Source organism: Epinephelus fuscoguttatus, linkage group LG9 (genome assembly GCF_011397635.1).
Source record: "Epinephelus fuscoguttatus linkage group LG9, E.fuscoguttatus.final_Chr_v1".
Classification (NCBI taxonomy): Eukaryota; Metazoa; Chordata; class Actinopteri; order Perciformes; family Serranidae; genus Epinephelus; species Epinephelus fuscoguttatus.
Genome location: NC_064760.1, coordinates 1511971 through 1538239, shown reverse-complemented (window position 1 = coordinate 1538239; position 26269 = coordinate 1511971). Strand labels below are relative to the sequence as shown.

Sequence of the window (26269 nt, the reverse complement as noted above, 5' to 3'; positions counted from 1 at the left end):
TCTCATTATGTGTGGGGATCATTAAATCATTTTTCTGTGATCACAGTAATCAAAACATCTGAATATTTACAGCCCTCGCAGCTCCTCAGAGGAGTTTATTAATAATTTAACCGAGACAAAACCAGTTATAGTTTACTTAAATGTTCACTTACAGACTGTGGCAGAAAAAACATATTAATCTACAGACTGAGATTAAATATAAACAAATGATAAATGGTGTATTATAGATGAAACTATGCAGCAGTCATTTAAATGAGCTGCAATATTACAGTGATGAAACACATTAGTGCATCAGTAATTATAATCCAGTAATGTTGGTACTTGGTGGCACAGTGGTGCAGTGGTTAGCTTTGTTGCCTCACAGCAAGAGGGTTCCTGGTTCAAACCCACGGTCGGGGAGCCCTTCTGTGTGGGGCTTGCATGTTCTCCCCGTGTCAGCGTGGGTTTCCTCCAGGTGCTCCAGCTTCCTCCCACAGTCCAAAGACATGCAGGTTCATTGTCCGTAGGTGTGAATGTGAGTAACATTAAATAAGTAAAATAACATAACATGGTGACATCAAAACGTCAGAGAAATAACAAAACAAAAACATGCACAAATAAACGAGTAAAAAAGAAAATAAAGCACAGAACAGTGGGATCTGAAAATAAAATATGAAAGATAAAACAGAAACCTTGAGGACACTCAAAGGCCTCAGAAAAACATGTGAGTCTGCAGCATAAAAAAGCTTCAACTGTTCCAAAGCTTTGGGGCGACAACTGCGAATTCACCATGACAATCTATAACGTTTGGCTGTTGATATAGTTCATCAGTGAGCATTATGTGTGTTTATGAGTGAAGGATTATTCACTATGAATGTCCTCATGATGCATTACAGATGTGGTCTTCACAGAAAGTGTTACCAAATGTCAGTCAAAAAGATATGAAAGTTTTGTCGCACTGGCTCACAATAAAATTTCATTTTACCGTTGACATTTTTTTAATTTCAAACTTTAATCTCACAAATATTGTTGGCAGAAATTGGCCTTTGTAGTAAAAGTCTTTGTGAAAACAGGAGATGATTTATTTATCCATCACCTCAGAGAACCGTCAACTCACCAACACTGAAATGAGTCCTACTGTAAATAAGAGTGAGAGTGTGGACTGCAGCATTAACGTCAAACTGAAATGTTATTTTCTCCATGATTAAGTGTAATTATCTCAATCAGACTTTCAGCAGCTCTCATGTCTAATTCCTCTACAGTCATTACTCTTAATTAGAGCTCTCTCAGTGATTCATAGAAGACATTGTTTTACTGCCGGAGCTCCACGGCTACAGGCCGCCTATCGCTTCCTCCTTAGCTCCTCTGAGCCAATCATAGCAGCCCGTCCAGGTGGTGGCTTGGTCAGCCTCCGGGGCGCTGATTCAGGATCAGCTCTATCACCTGTGGAGGTTTGAGGCTGATCTAGGAGCAGCGTCTGCTCTGTCCAAAAACCAGCTCTTCCAGTCTATAAATGCAGCTCAGCGTGAAACCGGTCATTAGCCCGTCACAGCTCCGATCGTAAATCAAACCCATCGGCTCTGTTGTCATGGTAACACCAGAGGCTTTGTGATTTTTACTGGAGCAACAAATCAAGGTGGGACGGTTGAGCCGACAGGACTCTGGCATGCCGCCGCCGTTTCCAGGGAAAGTCGAACAGTTTTTAGGTCACGTGAGGATTCTAATGATCTGGCGCTCAGGACACAGGAGCGCTGGTCGCTCACGTCCTGCAGGACCAGCCTACGTTTGTGGCGTTTGTGTAATTTGGCGTGCCAGGTTTTTTCCTCACGTGATGTCCACAGCACATTAGGGAGGAACATTAGCTCATCAATCATCCGCCTTGTTAATGAACGCAGGAGTTTACCTGGCAGTTATAGAGGTGGAGCCGCGTCACCTAAACGCTGTCTGATAATCGATGGACGTGAATCACCGACTTTTATAGACGTTCCATTCCTGTCTGACATCGTTACGTTCTGGCAGTTGATGCTAAATGTGCTGCTGCAACTGGAGGAAGGTTCAGATATTAGTCCGATACTTAGAGGGCTTTAGTACCTGATGATTATCTGCTGATGTTAGACGACTGCAGAAATCCTCACCACATTTATGACTGCATTTTTTTTCTTATGTCCAACACCAACATCTGCACATGGCAACTCTAGTTTATTTACCAGGTTAAAGACTGTGTTCACAGTTGTGTAAATGAACATTAATTGCTGGTCTGCGACAGGATGTTGAACTCTGATCCAGACAAGAGGATGTGGGAGTGATCTGCACGAGAAGAAACGTCTCGTTATTAAAACTCACTGTCACTGAAAGGTTAAAGTTGCCTTAGATACATGAAAGCATTTGATTTAACATGTTTTAGAAACTCTGCGAGGATGTTGTGAACAGAAGCAGGTGTTGGTGAGCGGCTTTACAGGTGAGACGTCACAGCAGGAACACCTGCGACCAGCTGAGTCTGAAGCGAAGGCTGCAGCTCGCTGTTGATCTCAGAGGGAAATTTTCACACAGTACAAAGACCTGGTTTGGTACCTGAACCTGTGTGTGTGTGTGTGTGTGTGTGTGTGTGTGTGTGTGTGTGTGTGTGTGTGTGTGAAGATGGAGAGTGAGTGGAGGAACACTGGATGACTGGAAATCCCCACCATCAAGCCTCGACACCGTCAGCTCTTCTCTCCTCATCTCTTTATGCTTTTCTTTAACACACACACACACACACACACACACACACACACACACACACACCAAACTTTCCCTCCATCGAGTTTCTTTGATGAGTTGGTGTCACGCATGTGTACGGTCACACCCACACACACACACACACACACACGAGCATGCAAATACCGGACCACATGTAAATACACACAGAAACACACAAAGGTGCACAACTGTTGACCTGCTGCCACAAAACTTTATTGAGTCCATTCAGAAGTTAGAAACGTTATGTCTCTGCAGAGAATCCTCTTTCAGCAGGATTTATACCTCCTACAGGTGCCTACCTCCTACCGACCTACAGCACAGGCTCTGTGTAGATGCTATAACCTGACGTGCACCTCCCTAGAAACGTAACTCCACGTCTGTCTCTGTGAGCTGAAACCATTTCCCTCAGCGGAAACAAAGCTTTGATTTACTTAAATTTCACAGATAAGAAACAATAAATAGTGAAGACAATAAAGCCTCCACACAATATCGTTTTAAAGCCTGTGTGTGATTTGTCCTGACTTTATATGTGTGGAGAAATGGTACAGGGGGTGAATTTAACTCATTCATAGGACACATCTTTTATTAAGTTACACATCATTAAGGGCAGGACTGCTTGATAATTACAGACGGGGCTGCTTCATCCAAATATGGTCACTTCCAACTTCAAAAAAATATGTTGGCTACAGCTTGAAGCCGAACTCGAGGCTTCAAAACTGGAGTCCACAAACCAATGGGGGACGTCACGGTCAACCAAGTCTCACTCTAAAGTCATTGAAAACCTGTGTTTGGTCAGTGACTTCTGGCGCCAGACACTGAGTGCGTTTACATGGACAGTTTAATTCCTTTTTCATTCAGAATGAAAGTTCATTCCTATTAAAAGTGATCTTGTAAACACATAATTCAGAATGAAAATGGCCAATGCGATTGAAAATTCAGTCTGATGTAAGGGGCTGGAATATTCTGTTTCTAATTCCCAATGAAAGAATATCTTGCACTTGTAAACACTCATTCCTCTTTAAGTTCATTCCGGTCTTTCTGCACATGCTTGTTTCCTTGGCCTTCTGGCGCCATGACGTATATAGCGTGCATAGCAACGGGCTGAGATAGAGCAGTCGGACTCGTTGCACTCACTGGTTTCCATTCTCCACAGCACGGTCTTCTACCTCCCTTCTTCGACCTTCTACCTCCCTTCTCCTCCTCAACAGACGAAGCATTAGCAGAACAAGGTTGTTGTCGTACTGCTGCTTCAAGAATATCAGCAAAACAAGCCAGAAAAAGGCACTAAGAACGGCATCGTCAAACATCTTGTTATCTGGAGCGAGGACTACAGTGTTTTCTTCCGGTAAACGTAAACATGTAACATCCACCCCGCCCCCTATCCAATCAGAAACCTTCCCTGCCCCAAACCTTGCGCAGACCTGAATAAAGGCGATTAAACTGATCTCCGTGTAAACCCTCATTCTGAATGAATATTTCCCATGTAACCTACCTGGAGAGACTTTAATTACGAATGACTTCATTCAGATTTATTTCATTCTGAATGAGAAGCCATCATGTAACCACACCCAAAAATAGCTGTCCTTTCACTTTCCCATTGGCATGACACGCACCTGATTGCCATTATTGTTCAACAACGTCCGGCGGCGTCAGGGGGAAATGTGAGAGGACAACAACAAAACTTAAGACAGTGGAAGTCAGCCAAGTACTGGGGCAGAAGGGGTGGTGGATGGGTCCCACAACCACCGACTTTCACCCAGGAGGTCAGTGTTCACTTCCTGTAAGATTGTAAAGCCAAACCCTGTTCTTTTGTCCTAAACCCAACCACATGTGTGTGTTGAAGGAAAAAAAACTTCAGTTGGTGGTGTTGTACCAACGTAGTGCTTTTATTTTGAAAGAGACTGTATCAAACTGTACATTTTCTGTGAAAACAGAAGTGTATTTTGAAAACAGACAATGCATGTAACAGGCTGAAGTTGACACGGCGTCCCAGAACGTCAACAACCAACACACCCAGGGTACCTTGGACGTCATATGTGGACGTGGAAAGTCCATGAGCAAACATGGACATGTGACGAGGTCACAGTGAGGATGTGATGTCACAGTAGCTACGTCCATTATTTCTACAGTCTGTAGGACGCACATTCAAATGCTCATGCCTGTTGGATAAATGAGACTTGGATTATTCTGCACGAGCTGTGACACAGTTTGTAACAGATGTTTTTTAAATGTAGTTGTTAAATGTTTACTTCAGTTCATGAAGAATGATCTCTGTTTTTGGATTCTCCATGGAGACATGAACACAGTGAGGAATTGAAATACAGATGCTGATTTGTGGGTGGATTTGTCCTTTAGTGTCACAGCTGACAGACAGAGAGGAGGCTGAGAGGATCAGAGGACAGATACATGTGATCAGTGATGGTGATGTGAGTGTGACGCTGACTGCAGCAGCAGAGCAGCTCTGATGTTAATTGTTTTTATGTGCAGTGATTAAGTTGATTAGAGGTTTGTTAACAAGTGGCTGCTTTTAATTAGTCTCCTCTGGATAAATACACACACACACACACACACACACACACACACACACACACACAGCTGATGGATGATTGATGCTAATTGCAGCACTCGACTGATTGGAGGGTCTCAGCCTCAACAAGTGGGAAAATAACTCAAGTTACCAAAACACAATAAAAATCTACAGTTTCAGAGACAAACCTGTAAATGTAAGGCCTGCTCAACAAAATGGACTCCACATCATGGGGTAAAATAACAGCAGGCATGGTGTAGCGTTCTTAGTTCCTCTGTGTTTGTGTGTGTTTGTGCCCTCGGGCTTTATTTTCGTGGCAGCGCTCAGTTACTTTGGTGTTTTCCTGACCCTGAAATTGGCACAAAGTTGCTGCGCTGCCACGTTGATGAGTTCATCAACCAGAGCAAAGTAAACACTCAGCGTTAACTTACTGTTTGTCGTGTCAATCACAGGAAGATGTTGATTTAAGGGCTGCTGGAGAGATGAAACTGAATCTGCTGCTTCTGTAGGTCATAAAGGTCTGTCTGTTAAAACTCTGTAGCTGCTTTAACTTTGAACTCACATTCAGTCACAGCTGACTGCAGTTTGCACACTCGTATGCAAATTTTTTTACTTTGATGTTACGTTTAATGTTCGTTACTGTTCTTCATGCGGTGTAGTTTATTCTGGTGCTGCTGCTGTAACATGCAAATTTTCTCCCTGACATCGGCTAAATAAAGCATCCGTCCTTCTTTCTGATAACTTCACTTCCTGCTGTCAGTCGTGTTCAGCAGTGAAACACGTTCAGCTAGACTGAGAGTGACTGACATTCACTCTTCGACCGTCAAAGACTCTGAACTGTCAATTAAACCCAGTATCATTGACCTGCAGAGCCAGAGAGCCCCCACAGACCCACTGTTTTAGACATGCGCGAGCTTGAGAGGGCGGGGCAACTGTCTGTCATGATTTAATTTGGCCAATCAGAGGCTCACAATTCCCGTCACTCAGTGTTGCCAACTTAGCGACTTTGTCGCTATATTTAGCGACTTTTCAGACCCCTCTAGCGACTCTTTTTCAAAAAAGCGACTAGAGACAAATCTAGCGACTTTTTCTGATATTATTGAAGACTTGTGGAGACTCTGTTGTGAGAGCACGTATCATTCTTAATCATTCTCAAAGTACACGTCAAATAAAATTTCTCCAAACACGTTTCTTGTTATTTTAGGTAGTTATTATCACGCTAATGTATATTCAAGTGTCCATTTCCCCCGATAAGTTGGTTTTAATTCGTTATTTGATTCTATAAACAGTCTGACCATCTCGAGCTTTTATTTTGGTACTTCTGGTGACCGGCAGTGTGAATTTGCATATTAGCTAAATATTTAGTTTCACCCAAAACATTTAGATTTAACATTTAGATTTAGATTTAGATTTAACATTTATATTTATATTTATATTTAGCATTTAGATTTAACATTTAGATTTAGATTTAGCATTTAGATTTAGATTTAATATTTAGATTTAACATTTAGATTTAGATTTAGATTTAGCATTTAGATTTAACATTTAGATTTAGATTTAGATTTAGCATTTAGATTTAGATTTAATATTTAGATTTAACATTTAACATTTAGGTGCCACATTTAATATTTAGATTTAACTATTTAATATATTTCTAAGTTAACAAATATTGCTGTAAATGTGGTAAAAGGTGACGTTAAAAAAATCACAATACTTTTTTAAACATTGTTTGAAGCTAAATGTGGCAAAATGTTGATGTTATTTTCAGCGTGAGACACTTTACAAACGGCACCCCATACGTCTGTTGATACTTTGAGTGTGTCTTGAATGACACTCAGTAAACTTCAGTGTAGTACACTTTGCATTTCTTACATGGTACACTCATTTCAACAGAGTGGCGTTGTCTCAAATCGTACACTGCCGTTTTGCACTTACCAGAAGTGAGGACGGCTTTTTTTTAAACCTGCCTCTTCTTCTTCTCTGTCTTCTTTTCAAACGCATTGCAAACGGACAGTGAGCATTATTGTCAACATTTCTCCCCACACATAAACAAACTTACGCCACAACATCAATGCTGATTATAATATGCCTCCATGGCTAGCAGCAAGTTAGCTAGTAAGCTAACATTAGCGCTCACATTACTGTTGGCAGTGCCAAGTCAGTATAGACACAACAAACATCACTGACGGCTTCAGTGGTTCTCAGTGCAAAAAGCACGTAGCCAGCTCAGGCTCCTTGCTGTTTCCAGCCGCCATGTCAGAAGTTCAGAAGATGCTACGTCACAAAGATGGCGACCGCTGAGGGTGAGAAGTATCCGTCATTCCCCACTCAACCTTTGGACTATTTTGAGTGCGCCAGAAGTACGCTGCATTTTCCTGTACTATGCCGTGTGAACACACGTGTTTAGCACAGAGGTATGAGATTTGAGACACACTGCTGAGGCTTAATGTTAGAGTGGATGCTACAGTGGGACACGTCCTCCCGTCTGGAGGGCAGGGACACAAAATACTCAGGTAAAAAATGACAGTCCACGGCTCCACATCCAGGGGTGTGTGGACACTGGAGGAAAGCCGACTTCAGCTCTGCACATTGATGCTTCTGGTGAAACACAGGAAGTTGTAACTTTAACCTCAGTTATTGTTTCAAATATGAGACGAAGCACAGAGATGAGATGATGTCAAACACATCATCTAAATACTGACAGACTCCGCAGTGTGTGTGTGTGTGTGTGTGTGTGTGTGTGTGTGTGTGTGTGTGTGAACCTCGTTGTGTTGATGCTCCCTCAGTTATCTCTGCATCTGATCAACAACAGAACGTCCCCTGAGCGGGAGAGCCGACTTCTCATGAAGTCAGAGGATGTGAACATAAATATGAGCACGAGTCTTTTGTGTTTCGCTGCGTTCTCTGGTTTGATAATTGAATCTAATAACCGTCATCCTGCCGCCGCTCACCTGGACTCACCCGTCGCCTCACTCTAAGCAGATAAAGAGAAGTGATAATTTGTTTCTGTCAGTCGTGCACCTACATGCCTCCTGCCATCTGTTATTTCATTTCAGCCTCCCATTGTGAATATTGAAACGTCTCCATGGCAACGCTACCAACAGACAGGCAGGTAGCAGCGGCTGGGCGGGGGATGGGGGGTACAGCTTTATGATGTCTCTATCATCATCATCATCATCATCATCATCAGTCTACGAGGCTCCAGACTCACTTTATTACACTGTTACAGTGATTTTATTTTATGTCAGATCTGCTCTTCTACTTCGTGGCGACGCTGTAAAACTCCTGTTAGAGACTGTTTGTTATTTATGAGGAGCTGTGTTCAATCGTTGTTCGTGAGAGCCCCCGCCCACGGGGACAGGACCGCTCCCTCACGATCCAACGCATCAAGGGCATTTAAACATAAGTCGACACGGTCACGTTGAAGCCAAAGTGCCAAAAAAAAATACATTTAAAAAAACTCAACATCAACATCTCTCTCCTGAAATCATGACCTGTGACCTCGATGTCAGCAGTTTCATGTAGGAACTATTTGCTTCTTGTTAAACAACACTCACCAACCGTATCACTGCGCAGAAGGAAGTGTGCATCTACTCATGAACGAGAGGCTCGTGCTCGTGACAGTGTGACATGTAAACATTAATGGCTTCATCCTCAATGAGCTGTATCGTTAGCTAGCAGTCAGGAACATGAATATATAAAAAATAACAATGTAGAACAATAATAATGATGATAATAATCATTTGTTAATATTAAATAGATAAATAATAATAGTAATACTAAGCTGCTGTTATTATAGATAATAATAAAAAATGAATAATAAACACATGATAAAGATACTTCTATTACTAATAATAATAATTATTATTACTATATGAATAATAATAGCAATAACAAAATAATTTGGTAATAATTAAATAAATGAATAACAATAACAATACTAAATTTTGGATATTATAAATAATAATAACAAAATAATAATAACTACATAATGATACTAATAGGCTACTAATACCAATACTACTACTAATAATAAATTAATATTAATGAAACAGATTAATAAATAATAACAATTATAAAACATTGGTAATATTAATAATATTAATGAAAAATAAGAAATACACAATGATAATAATAATAATAATAATAATGAACTCTGACAAAAAAATTAAAAATCAAAAATTCAAATGACCTTAATTAAACCAAAATTTAATTGTAACATTCTCTCATATAACAATCATAACAAAACCTCCACATCAATAATGTGCACATTTATTAATCAGTTTTACTTCAAAAGCCCCAAAATCTATAAATCACAACACGTGACGCCGTCTGTCTTCAGAGTTGAAAAGGAAACACGTTCAGAGGAAGAATCTCTTTCTGTTTCTTTATGACGTCACGTCAGCAGATTTCCAACAACAACCAAACATTTGATTTCATCTCATTTTATTTATATTTTTTCCAAATCTGAACACAGGAAGTACAAAGCTTCTGTCATTTTTTTGTCCCTTTGTGAGAGGAGTGGTACAGTTAGTGCATTGGATCCTAAAACGATGAAAAAATAGATCTGACTAAGAAGAAGAAGAAGAAGAAGAAGAAGAAGAAGAAGTGCTACATAAGGAGATGATGAGGTAAATCTGTCCAGGAAGAAGAAACCAACAGATGAACGGATGCAGTGAGAGAAACAAACAGTCCACACTTTATAATTATTATTATTATTATCATTATATACACATCAGATGCATAGAATACTTTCAATCATTTTTTACATAAATACCTACATTTGTTTCCAAAAAGACAAAAAACTACCAGCAGACTGAGACGTGATCAGCTGGTTTCTGATGCCGTGCCGCTGAGAACAACACGCCGCCGAGCGCTCAGTGGAAAACAAGCGCCATCATCCTGCAGGGGGAACGACTGTTTATTAAAAAGCATTAATCCGCCACTGAAAATAGTCCCCAACAGAGTCACTGTCTGATAAAAACTCTGGCGAGCAGCTGTCTGAGGACGTCACTGATGAACATTTATATCTGTGATTTAAAGATCTTCAGGAGGAACCAATGAGCTCTGAGCTGAGAGCAGCAGACAGGAAGTCAGACAGTACTCAGAGTCGGACATGATTTACTGACGATGATAAAAATATAGAATAATAATGAATAAAATTGTGTGGAGACAAAAGACTTCAGGTTCCTCCAGCAGGAAGTTTGACTTTTAATCCACTAATTAACCTTCACTTGTTAGATATCGTCAGCCTGTGATTTTCTGCACGTTTCACCAAAAACAAAACAGAGTATAAACTTAACCACGGTTGGAAATTAGCACCAGCCAAACGCTGGTAAAATATGCAAAAAGCTGATAGATTTGTTTCACTCCAGAAAAAACAAACAATTGTAATCTGTGGAGGGGCTGGTAACTTTCAGAATCCAGCAGTCACTGAGGCAGGTAGACAGAAACGTTAATTTCCAGCCCTGGACGTGACGTAGAAACCTTCAGGTGGTCTTTGTCAACTCGTAAAGCCAAAAAGTTAACACCAGTAATAATCTCTGTGTCCTGTGCAGCCTGGTCTCACAGCTCGGGCAGTGTAAGGATGCCCTTTAGCGTTTGGATGAGAGTCCCTGGAGCTTTCAGTCAAAATCAAATCAAATCAAATTTATTTATAGGGAACTTTTCATACAAGCCTCTGTTTGTGTCCGTATCTAACGTTGAGCATAAATGAGCCACAGGATGTTTTTTAGCATCACACAGGCATTAATGTGCGTCCATACACAGAGAGCTCCTGACTGAATATCTCCATCAGAGAAACATCTGAGGACAGAAGAGACAGAAACTTTGACCTCAGTGAGGAGGTGAGTCTGACCTCGCTGATAGGTGTGATACTTAATTAAAACATACTGTTAGTGATTAATGGGCACAGGACTGAGTGAAATAAACAGGTCTAATTACAGAACGTAGTCTGTGTGAAGTCAGGGTGTCATCATGAACAGGGCTTCTTGTCTCTGTGATTATTTTCACCCAGTGTGAGGATGCCACCAAGAACTGACAAGATCTGATGTTTCACCGTACTCAAAGGGGAACGTTGCTATTTTTCATCTTGGACCCCAGCTTCCTGGAATTGTGTGTCACAGTGACTGAGAGGAACAACAACAATTTTAGAAATTGGTCCAGTACTGAGCAATGTGTTCATCTGCCAGTGTCCATCCACTAACAGTGTTTGTGTTTGTCACTGACAGGATCAGACTGTTATTCTGAGTGTGTGACATCATGATGAAAGGATCCCTACAGAGACAGAGCATTGTGTTAAAGAGTCCTGTTTGTTTCACCCAGGGGTCGGCAACCTGCGACTCTTTAGAGCCTCTCCATTGGTTCTTTGTGGCTTTGATGTAAAATTATATTGAAATGAACAACAATTCAGATTTTCATTTGTCACTGTTACAGGCCTGAAGTGATTATTGTATATTACAGCTGTAAAAATGTGCAGCCTGTACATTGAATTAAAAATTGCTTTAATGTTTCATCAATTAAAATGTGTGTCACACGTCTACGACCTGCTGCCTTTGCTCTAAATGGACAGATTCATTTGCTCTCACCACCAATGCTGCAAAGCTAAAGTATTAAATAATTATAAATAACCCACTGAAGAGTCGCCATATTGTAGTAAATCATATAATGAATGTTCATTTGGACCTCTTTGTAATGTCTTTATTCAAGTGTAATTTGCAGCTCCAGACAGATTTTTATCCTCTTTTTTTGGCCAATAATGAACTCTTTTAACAGTAACAGTTGCCGACCCCTGGTTCAACCAGAAACAGTCCTGAAATCACCGTCACCAAACCCACCAGACTGCATTTAGATCCACAGTCATGTCAGTGTGTATAGAGGCAGCATGTTGTCACAGCTAACTGGTGCATTAAGGGTTAATTTAAACCAAACCAGAGCTGGTGATTGTTGGAACAGTGGGAAGATGAACCAAGATGGTTTCTGTGAGTCTGACTGTGTTTCTGTCGACTCTGAGTGAAGTGTGTTTAATGATGATAAGTTTCAATTATTTATTTATTTGTTTCTGGTTCAACACAAAGGATCTGACTCTTTAACACAAAGCTCTCTCTCTGTAGGGATCCTTTCATAGTGATGTCACACACTCAGAATAACAGTCTGATCCTGTCAGTGACAAACACAAACACTGTTAGTGGACACTGACTGTTTGACCCACCACTGGACGGTTTCAGAAACAGCTGTTCTGATTTGTCACTTTGACACAAAAACATGTTGAAAAATCAACTTTGAAGTCAAATGAATTTTCAGACCAAACAGAGCCTGGAGAATAAAAATAAAACCATCACAGCCAGATGCTTTTTGACAGAGTTTATGTGTTTCAGGTGGACTCTTGTTTTGAACTTTATCTGAGAAATGTTACAGAGAACTTTCCTGTCCAACTCCTCCACCTCACACCACCCTGTGTTTCTTCTTCCTGCTGGAGGAACCTTATTTTCCTCCTCTCTCAGACATGTTTCTCAGCTGAGCAGATTTCCTGTGAGCCGGCGGCCGTCTGTTGCAGACAGACGCTCAGAAACCAGCTTCTCCTCTCACTTTAATCGTCTCTCTTTTTTTTTTCTTTTTTTTTAAATTTTATTTTCAGGAACGCTGGCTTTCGTTTGGCACCAAAAATCCACCACAGAGTGTTCAGTCAACAGCTGTGACCACGTTTGGACTCCTGTTTATTTTTATTTTCGCCTCTCGGAAGCGTCAAGTCTCCTCGTCAGTCCGACTCCGACAGGAAGGTACAGTTTGTTTTTTTTGAGCTCCTCCTTCGTGGCTGATCAGAGTTTTGTTTTTTATCCTCGTCTGTCACAGAGAGTTTTGACCTCTTGTTGCATGAGCATGATGCATTCAGGGACATCCATCAGTCCTTGGAAAGGTAAGCTGTTGACATCCGTGTGTGTGAGTGTTGGTCATGTGTGCTGCCGTGCATGTGTGTGTGTGTGTGTGTGTTTTCTATAAATCCGAGTAGGATGTAATAAAAGTAACAACTCTAAAGTCTTTATATGACTGTAATTAATTTTTACATTTTATTTTTATCACTTTACTGCGACAGATTACTGAACCTTGAGTCTGTTTCTGAGAGATTTGAGCTGTAATCAGACTAATCAGTAAAGATCTGATTTCCTGCAGATGTTTCTGACGGATTGTGATCACGCCGATGATGCCAAATCATTTTTGGCAAACGTGTGAACAGGAAACGCCTCCACCTGTCTGTTGGTCTGCAGCTACTGTTACAACACTGGCATCACAGCGTCTGTGCTTCAGGACGGTGATCTGTTGGAGTTAGTTTTGGTAACTTTCCATTTTGAGGTCTGTTTTGATTCCTGTCACATGAGTCAGAACGACATTTGTTTTGTTCAAGTGTTGAAATCAGAGAGAGGAGATGATGTCATGTTGCAACATCAGGTTTTATTTTGAAATTCAGGCCTGGGCTGATGTTTGACAGGGCCTGAGGTCACTGAACTTTAGTCATCAGTGTAACTGTGAACTTTCTGACTTAACCAGAGAAAATATGACAGTCAGAGTTACTGGCCTCAGTGTTTAGTTTTTCCTCCTCGTTACCTATGATTAATGTTTCTCAGTCCCTCCAGGAATTCACCGGGTGTTTCTGGGATTGTTGCTCCTGCAATAAAATTGCAGCAGCAAGTGAAAATTGCAGAAATAGTTGCGATGCTGTCTCAGACTCCACGCCTTTAAGTAAGAGCCTTCATTCATCCCCAGAGAATTCGGGTACAGTCACACATGAGCGAAATTAACACCAGCGAATATTCGCCTTCTGTTCACTTCCTTTCAGTGCGAGCAGAGGGGTGAGAAAACATTTGCTTCTGATGGCGAAGCAAAATCGCATCTTTGCATCACCTGGATTTCAACTTTGGTGAACTCTGACCGGTGACGCCGCAGCTTCAACCAACAGCAAAGACGTTTGTGTGGAGGAGACGCTCGGTGCTTCTTAAAGTCAAGGATGCTTCCTTTGTAGGACGGATCCTTCCAAGTCAGATCCTACAGAGGCCAGACTCCTTCCTAGCATTCAGCGAACACACATCAGAACAGGTGTGTGTCATTGAAGAGGCCCCGCTAGGGTCTCAGAAAATATCACGGTATTACAGAATTATTTCTTATCATCAGTCAGAATGATCCTCAAAGGGATGAAACAGAAAAGTTATTGTTGGTTGAACAAACGTTTTATTACAATAACTGAAAGTTTGTGTAAAAAGTCTCCCCTGAGAAAATAACTCAAATATTAATGATAACTTTTAAATCACAGTATACTTTAAAACCGTAATATTGCTGCAACCCTGGACCCCGCCTTTAATCCGTCTCTGGAGGAAGGACTCGGTCCTTGGAAGAATTCAAAGGATCCTTGACACTACAACAGTCCTTCAGTGGGATTCAGTGACGTCACCTTCATGAAATTCAGACGTTTAAAGATCCTTCCTCGACTTTGAGAAGCACCAAGTGTTTCCCTGTCTAACCTGCTGATGTTGTGTGATATTGTCCACGAAAGGTACAAAGTGCCCGACATGAGAGAAGCAGCCTGGCTGCAGTGAGTCAGGAGACGAGCGTGGAACGTAACAATGTGGAAAATTAACATCAGATTTCGTTGTATTTATTAGCGAGCTAGCTTTCTGCATGTGGCGTACTTGGCTTCAGCCGGTGATGGTCACGCCCCTGCAGCTGCTCACATGTGACCGTACCCTTACAATGTATTTGTGATGACAGCTGAACGCCAACAATCAGCTGTTGCTGCCATTCAATACAGCGCTGAAGGACCATCTCCATGAGCCGCTCTCCTCCTGCTCTGTTAGCACGAGCTAACACAGCAGCAGCGGCTGTTATTAACCGTTGGGTGACATTAGCCGTGAGATGCTAACAGTTAGCTCTGTCACTGTGTGTGTTACTCTGTCCCAGGTACAGAGGAGAAGCTGAGCTAATCTATACGATGCGTGCAGCTCCTGTTTTAAACAATCTAATCTGCAGTAAAGTTTTGGTTGGATGAAATAATTCACTGAATTTGTGTTAAATATTGTGACCGTCCTGCAGAGACTGGATTCTTCACAGACTTGTTTTCAGACAAATAAAGTTTGTTGAGAGGACAACGGTTCTGAGTTTGTTCTGCTCTCAGCTGCAGGAGGCGTTCAGGGACTTTCTGCTCACTCACACCATCAGTTACACGTTCACTGTTAATGAATTTTAAATCTTACAGAGTCATTACAGCTCATATCTCTCTCCCCTCTCACAGAATATTCTCATCCTCATCATCAGTGCTTCACATCAGTGGCACACAGAGCTGAAGTTGGCCTCATGGTGCGTTCAGTGCCTTTTACTCAGGTTCGTGCACATTTATGTTCTGGTGTTTTCTATTGAACGATTCAGGAGATTTTAAAGTGACATGTTTTTATTATTTCTTTAGACTTAATTTATGATTTAGAGCCGTTTATTTTACAGCTAAGTGTTTGTTGGTAGAGTGAAGTTCTCACTGTGTGTAATATTAACAATATTAATATTACCCACATATATAAATAATATTATATTATAATATTAAAAAACTTCATTTTTTTTTACAGCGGTTCAGGCCTCAGTTTGACCATGGTTGATTTTACAGAGAAATTAAACTTATAATAATCCATGTTCATAATGGACTTTACTTGCGTTTAAAGGAGGAAAAACTGAATCAACAGCTAAAGTTTAGAGACTTGTGTTAACATCGTTAGCTCATCCTCCTGTTAGCATCGTTAGCTCATCCTCCTGTGAGTCTAACCGTTGATATGCTATATTTAAACATGTAAAAAGCACCTGAACGCACCTTTAAAGGTAAATTTAGACATCTGACACGAATCAGAGTGACTGTAACAGTGTGTGTGTGTGTGTGTGTGTGTGTGTGTGTGTGTGTGTGTGTGTGTTTGCTGCAGTCTAGTCCTCACTGAGGACATCCACGTCCTCCACTGCTCCTCCTCCTCCTCCTCCTCCTCCTCCAGGCTGCTGTGTGGCCGCTCTCCAGCGGTTGACGTGCTGACTGCCCTTCCTCTTCTGCTGAGCTTCAGGAGACTCCTCCTCCAACTTCTGACGCTTGTGCTTTGTCCTGCGGTTCTGAAACCAAACCTTCACCTGCAGAGAGACAGAGACAGGTGTGTCTTCATACAGGTAAAATATTAATATTAATATTTTCAGATTTTATTAGTTTAACTGGGAGAATCTATGACGACGTGCAGCTCAGTCACTATAAGAAAATGTTGGCGTTATACGTTTCTGCAAATCACAGAAATGTTACATTTAGACCTTTTATACAGATCATATTTCTAAAGTGACATCATATTTGAGCAAAATGTGTCATCAGAGAGGGCGTGGCACCTTGGCGAGAAGCCTGACGAGCTGCAGACCACTCTTCCTACAGCTTTTAAGCCATTGAACACTCGTATTTTTTGGCGATTGTTGGTGTGTTTCCTGTCAGGATCGTGTTTCCTGTCAGGATTGTGCCCCCAAAACCAGAAATCTTCCGAACCATAACAAAGTGGTTTTTATGCCTCTGCACCAGTGATATCAATGACCAGAGGCATCACGAGTCATTCTCATGAACATGATATGTCGAGAACACCCCAACAGAATTGCTTCAAATTTGGCACAAACATCTGTTTGGTGATCAAAGGTCAGGGTCACTGTGACCTTGTGTCATTTTCAATCTTGTGAACGTGATATTTAAAGAATAACTTGAGGGAAAATCTTCAAATTTGGCACAAACATTCACTTGGACTCAGAGAGAGACAATTATTTTTTGGTGGTCAAAGGTCACCGTGACCTTCGTCCCTTTCCTTCTTGTGAGCGTGATAAGAACATCTTTAAGCAACTTCTTAAACTTGAGCACAAACTTCCACTTTGAGTCAAATGTGAAGTGAATAGAATTTGATTGTCAAAGGTCACTATGACCTCATCTGCCAAAATTCTCATGAACGTTATATCTCAAGAGCACCTTCTAAATCTTCAAATTTGTCACAAACATCCACTTGGACTCAAGAATAAACTGACTGGACTTCTAGTGTGTCGATATCTCACCGTACATTGATGACAGCGTTGCTGAAACGTAAAGAAACACGGAGTTTCAACATGTCTTCTACATACTAACAGATGTAACGTATCTGTGGTTTGCAGACATGTATGACGCCAACATTTATCAGGTGACTGGTTTGTACTGCGGTCACTGCTACATGTCACAGTAAAACTATCAGGGGTGTGAGAAAATATTAATACGCAATAGTTTAGATGCAAAGATTTGTGTCAGTGGTTTATTTTGTGTTTTGTGCCAACTTTTTGTCTCAGTCCAGCCATCTGTCTTCCATCATCACCTGAATATGTTCTGTATGTAAACTATTAATTAAAAATTAAAAAAATTAATGTTTTTGAGAATCGCTGCAGCATCACAAAATATAACATATCAATACTAAAGTGTAAAAATATTTTCTTACACCTCATTTCATATATAATGATTCATTTATTGAGCAGAATGGATCTGCTGCTTATTTTTATTAGAGTTACACAGTTAACACTGAGAGGAGCCGCTCTGCAGGAGTGCTTTTACTTTTCATAATTAAACACATGTTGCTGCTCTGATGTTTTTTACTTTAGACTTTGACTTGCAGTATTTAACACCATGTTTATAGTCACCAATGACAACTTGTTCTGATACTGTGCTTCCACATATTAAGAGGCCTGTTACTTCTTCTTCTGTCAACTCCAAAACATCATTCTGTCGACTGTCAGCTCCTGACGCTGTAGTGCTCCCTCCACTGCTGACAGTAATAATACTGACTGTGATTTAATATCTCCACGCTGGTAAAACATGAGCGTGACTGTTAAAACACGTCCTGTCTGCAGCAGCGAGCGCGCTGACTCAGAGCTCAGGTTGCACAATCTGTCAGATTAAATCTGAATGACAGGTCGACGCTCAGGTGTCTCCTCTGAAAGGCCTCAGGTGTCTCTCATCATATCATCATCATCATCATCAATCATATCGTCTCCGTGTGACGGGACGTCGTGTAATTATGATGCCGTGTCACTCTGAGTAATCTGTCGCTGTCAACTCCAACGCTGAAAACTCACAAAGAGGCATGAGAGGAGCCGATTTCTGACAAAATACAGATAAAACTCAGGGCTCTTGTTACGTTACGAGCTTCATTTGGAACATGAGGACACTTTACAGGAGGTTCAGTCAGTGGGGGAAGATTTACGCAGATCTTTTACTGAAGTAAAAATATAAATACCACAGTGTAGTAAGCCTACAAGTTAAAGTCCTGCATACAAAATCTTACATCAGTGAAAGTACTCATCATGCAAAGTGGAGATACTCAATTACAGTACCACAAAATTGCATCTAATTAATATACTGTATATGAGTAAATGTACTTAGTGAGGCCCTGATCACACAGAAAGTGTTTTGCAGGTTACAAAACGTGAGGCGCACTGTTGAATGCCAGGAAACCACCCATCACCTCCTCACCCTAACCTTCCTGTGTGGTCAGTCTACTGTTTGTGTGTCCTGCAGTAATCAGTGTGTAGCTGCTGCCATGTTGAGGCAGAGGGTGCTGTGTGTAGCTCTGGTTGAGGGTGAGAGGCTGTCAGCAGATAAACAGAGATCTGTGTGGGTACATGAGACCCTAAAAAAGAGGCTGGATCATGGGGAGTACCACCAGTTGGTCCAGGAGCTTCTCCTCCATCATGGACGTTTACAGTACTGCACTTATCTGCTGTTTTCTATTCAGATGGTGCTAACTGTGCTTTGTAAAGTCGTATAGCTCTGGGTATCCAGCAACCACTACCACCAGTTTCTCCTCCATTTACCAGCTGTAAACTGGTTGTCGTGACCACCACAGAAGCCCCGCCTCTCACATCATCCCATTGGACAATGGGGAAAAAGATGACGAAACTCTGAGTTCAGAATGCTCCGGCATATAGGCCAGGTGCAAAAAGCTTCATTCTCATTAAAAACTGTTGCAAGAAGCCGCCTCCAGTTGCTAAGGCGAGGCAAGGCGAGGCAAGTTTATTTGTATAGCACAATTCAACACAAGGTAATTCAAAGTGCTTTACAGAGACATTAAAAGCAACAAGACACAATTTAAAACAATAAAAACAGTCAGTTAAAAAGGGAAATAGAAATTGAGAATGATAGTGATAATAACATAGAGTAACATAAAATAAAAACAGGCTCAATACATTGGCTCTAAGAGCACTGCATACACAGTCATTATGGTTAGAACATGTGTATAGCTGCCTAAGCTATACGGCCAAGGGTCCAGGCCGTGATGGCCTATATCACTCCTGCTACTCCTTGCCACCAAAAAGTGCTCTTAGACAACATTTAAGTTTAATTTCAAAAACCGGCTCTGTCAGAGATTTCAGCTGGGATCTCTTGTCCCTGGCTCTGAACCATCTTCAATTTGGTTGGTCGGGTCTGTTTTTTAATGAGTGTATAGGACGTCTCCCTTAATAATACACCCAATGCGCGCCCACTATTTGCTCTTGAGTCCTTCACTCAGAGTCTTATCGTCCCACCGGACACAGGTTCCACACACTGGTCTTATTCAGATCGTAATGAACTCTAAAGATCCATCACAGGACGTCTAAAACACTTGCTGTGTGAAGAGAGTCTTAGTCTTCACCTCTGCAGTTCGGTGTTGCAGACTGCAAACTTCATTATTTCCCAAATAAATCAGAATGTAACTAAGTACTTTACTTAAGTAGAAACTGCAGGTGCTTGTACTTTAGGTATTTCCATGTACTGTAACTTTCACCTCCTCCACGACATCTCAGAGGTCAGTACTGTACTTTTTACTGCATGACATTTGTCTGACAGCTTTAAACTTCTACAGCAGTAAAATATATAAATAAAACAAACACATTAATGCAGCAGCAGTATTATTTCAAAAACACAAGATAGAATAGGACATACTATTACTACTCTCAGCAGACTTGACTGATAATATTTAGAGACTTTTACTTGAGGTGAGGTTTTGAATGCAGGACTTTAACGTGAAATGTTCCCACAGTGCAGTATTAGTATTTTACAGAGGTGAAGATTTGAGTATTTTCCTGCTGATATAACAGGCTCCTCTCTGTGGTGGATTAAATAAAATGAACAGATTTTAAATATATTTTCAGTATTTTTCTGTAAGTGCCCGTTGAGGACGCGCCGACAGCCGTTTCTTAAAGCTGGTGTTTTAAGAGTTTTTGGATCGAAGCCCTGAGATCTCTTACAGGAACGCAGATCGCTCGATCATTATGGTCTATAAAATGCAATGACTGCAAAAGTTTAATTTATGTGTGATAGCTGATGGCTGTGGTTCTCCGCTGATTGATGGATTACTCTCTTTCTTTCTCCTCCTGTGCTCTGTTGTGAAATTAGCTCATAAATATCCGTGGATGATTCACGTCCTTTCACTGGCGTCAGGACTCTTTTCGCCGTGGCGACCTGATGACAAACACTGTCAATCACTCCTGAGGAAAGGCAGAGGGAGCGCCTCAGAGCTGACTAACCGTCGACTCACTTCCCCTCCATCATTCCCCTGTTCTGGATCACAGCCAGACACCTGGTACAGCCTGACGTCACGTCATACCTGACTTCAACCTGACGAACACAGAGGGACGCTTTGCTGGAAAACTACACTGAGAGTTGCTCAGAGACCAGGAGTAGTTTGTCATATTGGTTACTGAGCAAGGTATTAACACTGGCAGAGTTTGAGGTTTGATATATTAGTACGTCAAAAAAAAAGTGGAAGACGAAGCAGTCATGGTAAACTATACCATGAAAAGGAAAGGTTTAGTTCATCAAAAACAAGAAAAATTGTAGTACACTATGCCAAAAATGAAGATCATTCTATAGTATGCCAAAAAGGTCATATTATAGTATATCATGAAAAGTAAAAAAAAAAAAGGCTAATATAGTACGACAGAAGTATGACAAAAGTCATAGTGATGAAAAGTTTTTGAATTTTAATTTTAAAAAGGCATAGTATATTACGTAAAAAAAAAAAGTCATAAAGTCATAGCATAGTATGTCGTCTGAAATTATGAAAAAACGTCACAGTATAGTATGTCATTATAAACTGTTAAAAAACTCATAGTAGAGTACGCTGTCAAAAATAATGAAAAAAAGACATAGCATAGTATGTCGTCTGAAATTATGAAAAAAGTCGTAGTATAGCATGTCGTCCAAAACCATGAAAAAAGTCATAGTACAGTATCTCGTCAAAATCTATGAAAAAAGTCAGAGTACAGTATGTCGTCCAAAATCTATGAAAAAACGTCACAGTGTAGTCTGTCGTCCAAAACCATGAAAAAAGTCATAGTATAGCATGTCGTTAAGATCTATAAAAAAAGTCATAGTATAGTATCTCGTCAAAATGTTTGAAATAAAGTCATAGTGTAGTATGTCATTAAAAATTATGAAGAAACGTCACAGTATAACATGTCATCCAAAATCATAAAAAGTCGTATGTCGTCCAAAACCATGAAAATAAGTCATAGTATAGTATGTCGTCAAAATCTATGAAAAAAAAGTCATAGTGTAGTATGTTGTCAGAAGTCGTGAAAAAAGTCATAGTATAGCATGTCGTCCAAAACCATGAAAAAAGTCACAGTATAGCATGTCGTCCAAAACCATGAAAAAAGTCACAGTATAGCATGTCGTCCAAAACCATGAAAAAAGTCACAGTATAGCATGTGGTCCAAAATCATGAAAAAAGTCATAGTATAGCATGTCGTCCAAAATCATGAAAAAAGTCACAGTATAGCATGTCGTCCAAAATCATGAAAAAAGTCATAGTATAGCATGTCGTCCAAAATCATGAAAAAAGTCATAGTATAGCATGTGGTCCAAAATCATGAAAAAAGTCGTAGTATAGTATGTCGTCCAAAACCATGAAAAAAGTCGTAGTATAGTATGTTGTCCACAACCATGAAAAAAGGCAGAGTACAGTATGTCGTCCAAAATCTATTAAAAAAAAGTCATAGCATAGTATGTCATTAAAAATTATGAAAAAACGTCACAGTATAACATGTCGTCCAAAATCATAAAAAGTCGTATGTCGTCCAAAACCATGAAAAAATGTCATAGTATAGCATGTCATCAAAAACTATGAAAATAAGTCATAGTATAGTATGTCGTCCAAAACCATGAAAAAAAGTCATAGTATAGTATGTCATCCAAAATCTATGAAAAAAGTCATATGTCGTCCAAAACCATGAAAAAAAGTCATAGTATAGTATGTCGTCCAAAATCATGAAAAAAGTCATAGTATAGTATGTCGTCCAAAATCATGAAAAAAAGTCATATTATAGCATGTCGTCAAAATCTATTAAAAAAAAGTCATATTTTAGTATGTTGTCAGAAGTCGTGAAAAAAGTCATAGTATAGTATGTCGTCCAAAACCATGAAAAAAGTCATAGTATAGTATGTCGTCCAAAACCATGAAAAAAAAGTCATAGTATAGTATGTCGTCCAAAACCATGAAAAAAGTCATTGTATATTATGTCATCCAAAACCATGAAAAAAGTCACAGTATAGCATGTCGTCCAAAATCATGAAAAAAGTCATAGTATAGTATGTCGTCCAAAACCATGAAAAAAAAGTCATAGTATAGTATGTCGTCTATAATCATGAAAAAAAGTCATAGTATAGTATGTCGTCAAAATCTATGAAAAAAAAGTCATAGTGTAGTATGTTGTCAGAAGTCGTGAAAAAAGTCATAGTATAGTATGTCGTCCAAAACCATGAAAAAAGTCATAGTATAGTATGTCGTCCAAAACCATGAAAAAAAAGTCATAGTATAGTATGTCGTCCAAAATCATGAAAAAAGTCATAGTATAGTATGTCGTCCAAAATCATGAAAAAAGTCATAGTATAGCATGTCGTCCAAAACCATCAAAAAAAAGTCATAGTATAGCATGTCATCCAAAACCATGAAAAAAAAGTCATAGTATAGCATGTCGTCCAAAACCATGAAAAAAAAGTCATAGTATAGTATGTCGTCCAAAATCATGAAAAAAGTCACAGTATAGCATGTCGTCCAAAATCATGAAAAAAGTCATAGTATAGCATGTCGTCCAAAATCATGAAAAAAGTCATAGTATAGCATGTCGTCCAAAATCATGAAAAAAGTCGTAGTATAGTATGTCGTCCAAAACCATGAAAAAAGTCATAGTATAGTATGTCGTCCAAAATCATGAAAAAAGTCATAGTATAGCATGTCGTCCAAAATCATGAAAAAAGTCACAGTATAGCATGTCGTCCAAAATTATGAAAAAAAGTCATAGTATTGCATGTCGTCCAAAACCATGAGAAAGCAGTCATAGTGTAGCATGTCGTGCAAAAAATCATAAAAAAGACATAGTATAGTATGTCGTCAAAACCATGAAAAAAGTCATAGTATAGTATGTTGTCCAAAATCATGAAAAAAGTCATAGTATAGCATGTCGTCCAAAATCATGAAAAAAGTCATAGTATAGCATGTCGTCCAAAATCATGAAAAAAGTCATAGTATAGCATGTCGTCCAAAATCATGAAAAAAGTCGTAGTATAGTATGTTGTCCAAAACCATGAAAAAAGTCATAGTATAGCATGTCGTCCAAAACCATGAAAAAAGTCATAGTATAGCATGTCGTCCAAAACCATGAAAAAAGTCGTAGTATAGTATGTCGTCCAAAACCATGAAAAAAGTCGTAGTATAGTATGTTGTCCACAACCATGAAAAAAGTCGTAGTATAGTATGTCGTCCAAAACCATGAAAAAAGGCAGAGTACAGTATGTCGTCCAAAATCTATTAAAAAAAAGTCATAGCATAGTATGTCATTAAAAATTATGAAAAAACGTCACAGTATAACATGTCGTCCAAAATCATAAAAAGTCGTATGTCGTCCAAAACCATGAAAAAACGTCATAGTATAGCATGTCATCAAAAACTATGAAAATAAGTCATAGTATAGTACGTCGTCAAAAACCATGAAAAAAGTCATCGTATAGAACGTCGTCCAAAACTATAAGTGACGTCATAGTACAGTATCTCGTCAAAATCTATGAAAAAAGTCATATGTCATCCAAAACCATGAAAAAAAGTCACAGTATAGTATGTCGTCCAAAACCATGAAAAAAAAGTCATAGTATAGTATGTCGTCTATAATCATGAAAAAAAGTCATAGTATAGTATGTCGTCAAAATCTATGAAAAAAAAGTCATAGTATAGCATGTCGTCCAAAACCATGAAAAAACGTCATAGTATAGCATGTCATCCAAAACCATGAAAAAAAAGTCACAGTATAGTATGTCGTCCAAAACCATGAAAAAACGTCATAGTATAGCATGTCATCCAAAATCATGAAAAAAAGTCAGTGTAGCATGTCGTCCAAAATCATGAAAAAAGTCATTGTATATTATGTCATCCAAAACCATGAAAAAAGTCACAGTATAGCATGTCGTCCAAAATCATGAAAAAAGTCATAGTATAGTATGTCGTCCAAAATCATGAAAAAAGTCGTAGTATAGTATGTCGTCCAAAACCATGAAAAAAGTCGTAGTATAGTATGTCGTCCAAAACCATGAAAAAAGTCATAGTATAGCATGTCGTCCACAACCATGAAAAAAGTCGTAGTATAGTATGTCGTCCAAAACCATGAAAAAAGTCATTGTATATTATGTCATCCAAAACCATGAAAAAAGTCACAGTATAGCATGTCGTCCAAAATCATGAAAAAAGTCATAGTATAGTGTGTCGTCCAAAATCTATGAAAAAAGTCATATGTCGTCCAAAACCATGAAAAAAAGTCATAGTATAGTATGTCGTCCAAAACCATGAAAAAAAGTCATAGTATAGTATGTCATCCAAAATCTATGAAAAAAGTCATATGTGGTCCAAAACCATGAAAAAAGTCATAGCATAGCATGTCGTTAAGATCTATAAAAAAAGTCGTAGTATAGTATCTCGTCAAAATGTTTGAAATAAAGTCATAGTATAGTATGTTGTTAAAATCTATGAAAAAAGTCATAGTATAGTATGTCGTCAAAATCTATTAAAAAAAGTCATAGTGTAGTATGTCGTCCAAAACCATGAAAAAAAGGTCACAGTATAGTATGTCGTCCAAAACCATGAAAAAAGTCATAGTATAGTATGTCGTCCAAAACCATGAAAAAAAAGTCATAGTATAGTATGTCGTCCAAAAGCATGAAAAAAAGTCATAGTATAGCATGTCGTCCAAAACCATGAAAAAAGTCATAGTATAGTATGTCGTCCAAAAGCATGAAAAAAAGTCATAGTATAGCATGTTGTCCAAAACCATGAAAAAAAGGTCATAGTATAGCATGTCGTCCAAAAGCCATGAAAAAAAGGTAATAGTATAGCATGTCGTCCAATACCGTAAAAAAAGTTATAGTATAGTATGTCGTCCACAACCATGAAAAAAAGTCATAGTATAGCATGTCGTCCAAAACCATGAAAAAAGTCATAGTATAGTATGTCGTCCAAAACCATGAAAAAAGTCATAGTATAGTATGTCGTCCAAAAGCATGAAAAAAAGTCATAGTATAGTATGTCGTCCAAAAGCATGAAAAAAAGTCATAGTATAGCATGTCGTCCAAAACCATGAAAAAAGTCATAGTATAGTATGTCGTCCAAAAGCATGAAAAAAAGTCATAGTATAGTATGTCGTCCAAAACCATGAAAAAAGTCATAGTATAGCATGTCGTCCAAAACCATGAAAAAAGTCATTGTATATTATGTCATCCAAAACCATGAAAAAAGTCACAGTATAGCATGTCGTCCAAAATCATGAAAAAAGTCATAGTATAGTATGTCATCCAAAATCTATGAAAAAAGTCATAGTATAGTATGTCGTCCAAAACCATGAAAAAAGTCATAGTATAGTATGTCGTCCAAAACCATGAAAAAAAAGTCATAGTATAGCATGTGGTCCAAAATCATGAAAAAAGTCATAGTATAGCATGTCGTTAAG

At 39.3% G+C, this 26269-nt stretch overlaps 2 protein-coding genes across 2 annotated transcripts in view; one reads left to right on the top strand and one right to left on the bottom strand.

Moving 5' to 3' along the window:
* The window catches only part of tgfbi (transforming growth factor, beta-induced), a 684304-nt gene that overhangs the window by 537192 nt on the left and 120843 nt on the right, over window positions 1–26269 (top strand). The gene's annotated exons all lie outside the window — the stretch shown is intronic.
* Window positions 16040–26269, bottom strand: part of emx3 (empty spiracles homeobox 3) — a 32802-nt gene continuing 22572 nt past the window's right edge. The window contains exon 3 of the mRNA XM_049585710.1: window positions 16040–16387. Within this exon, the coding sequence (XP_049441667.1) occupies window positions 16193–16387 (195 nt within the window). The 3' untranslated portion in view covers window positions 16040–16192. The remainder of the gene's footprint in view (window positions 16388–26269) is intronic.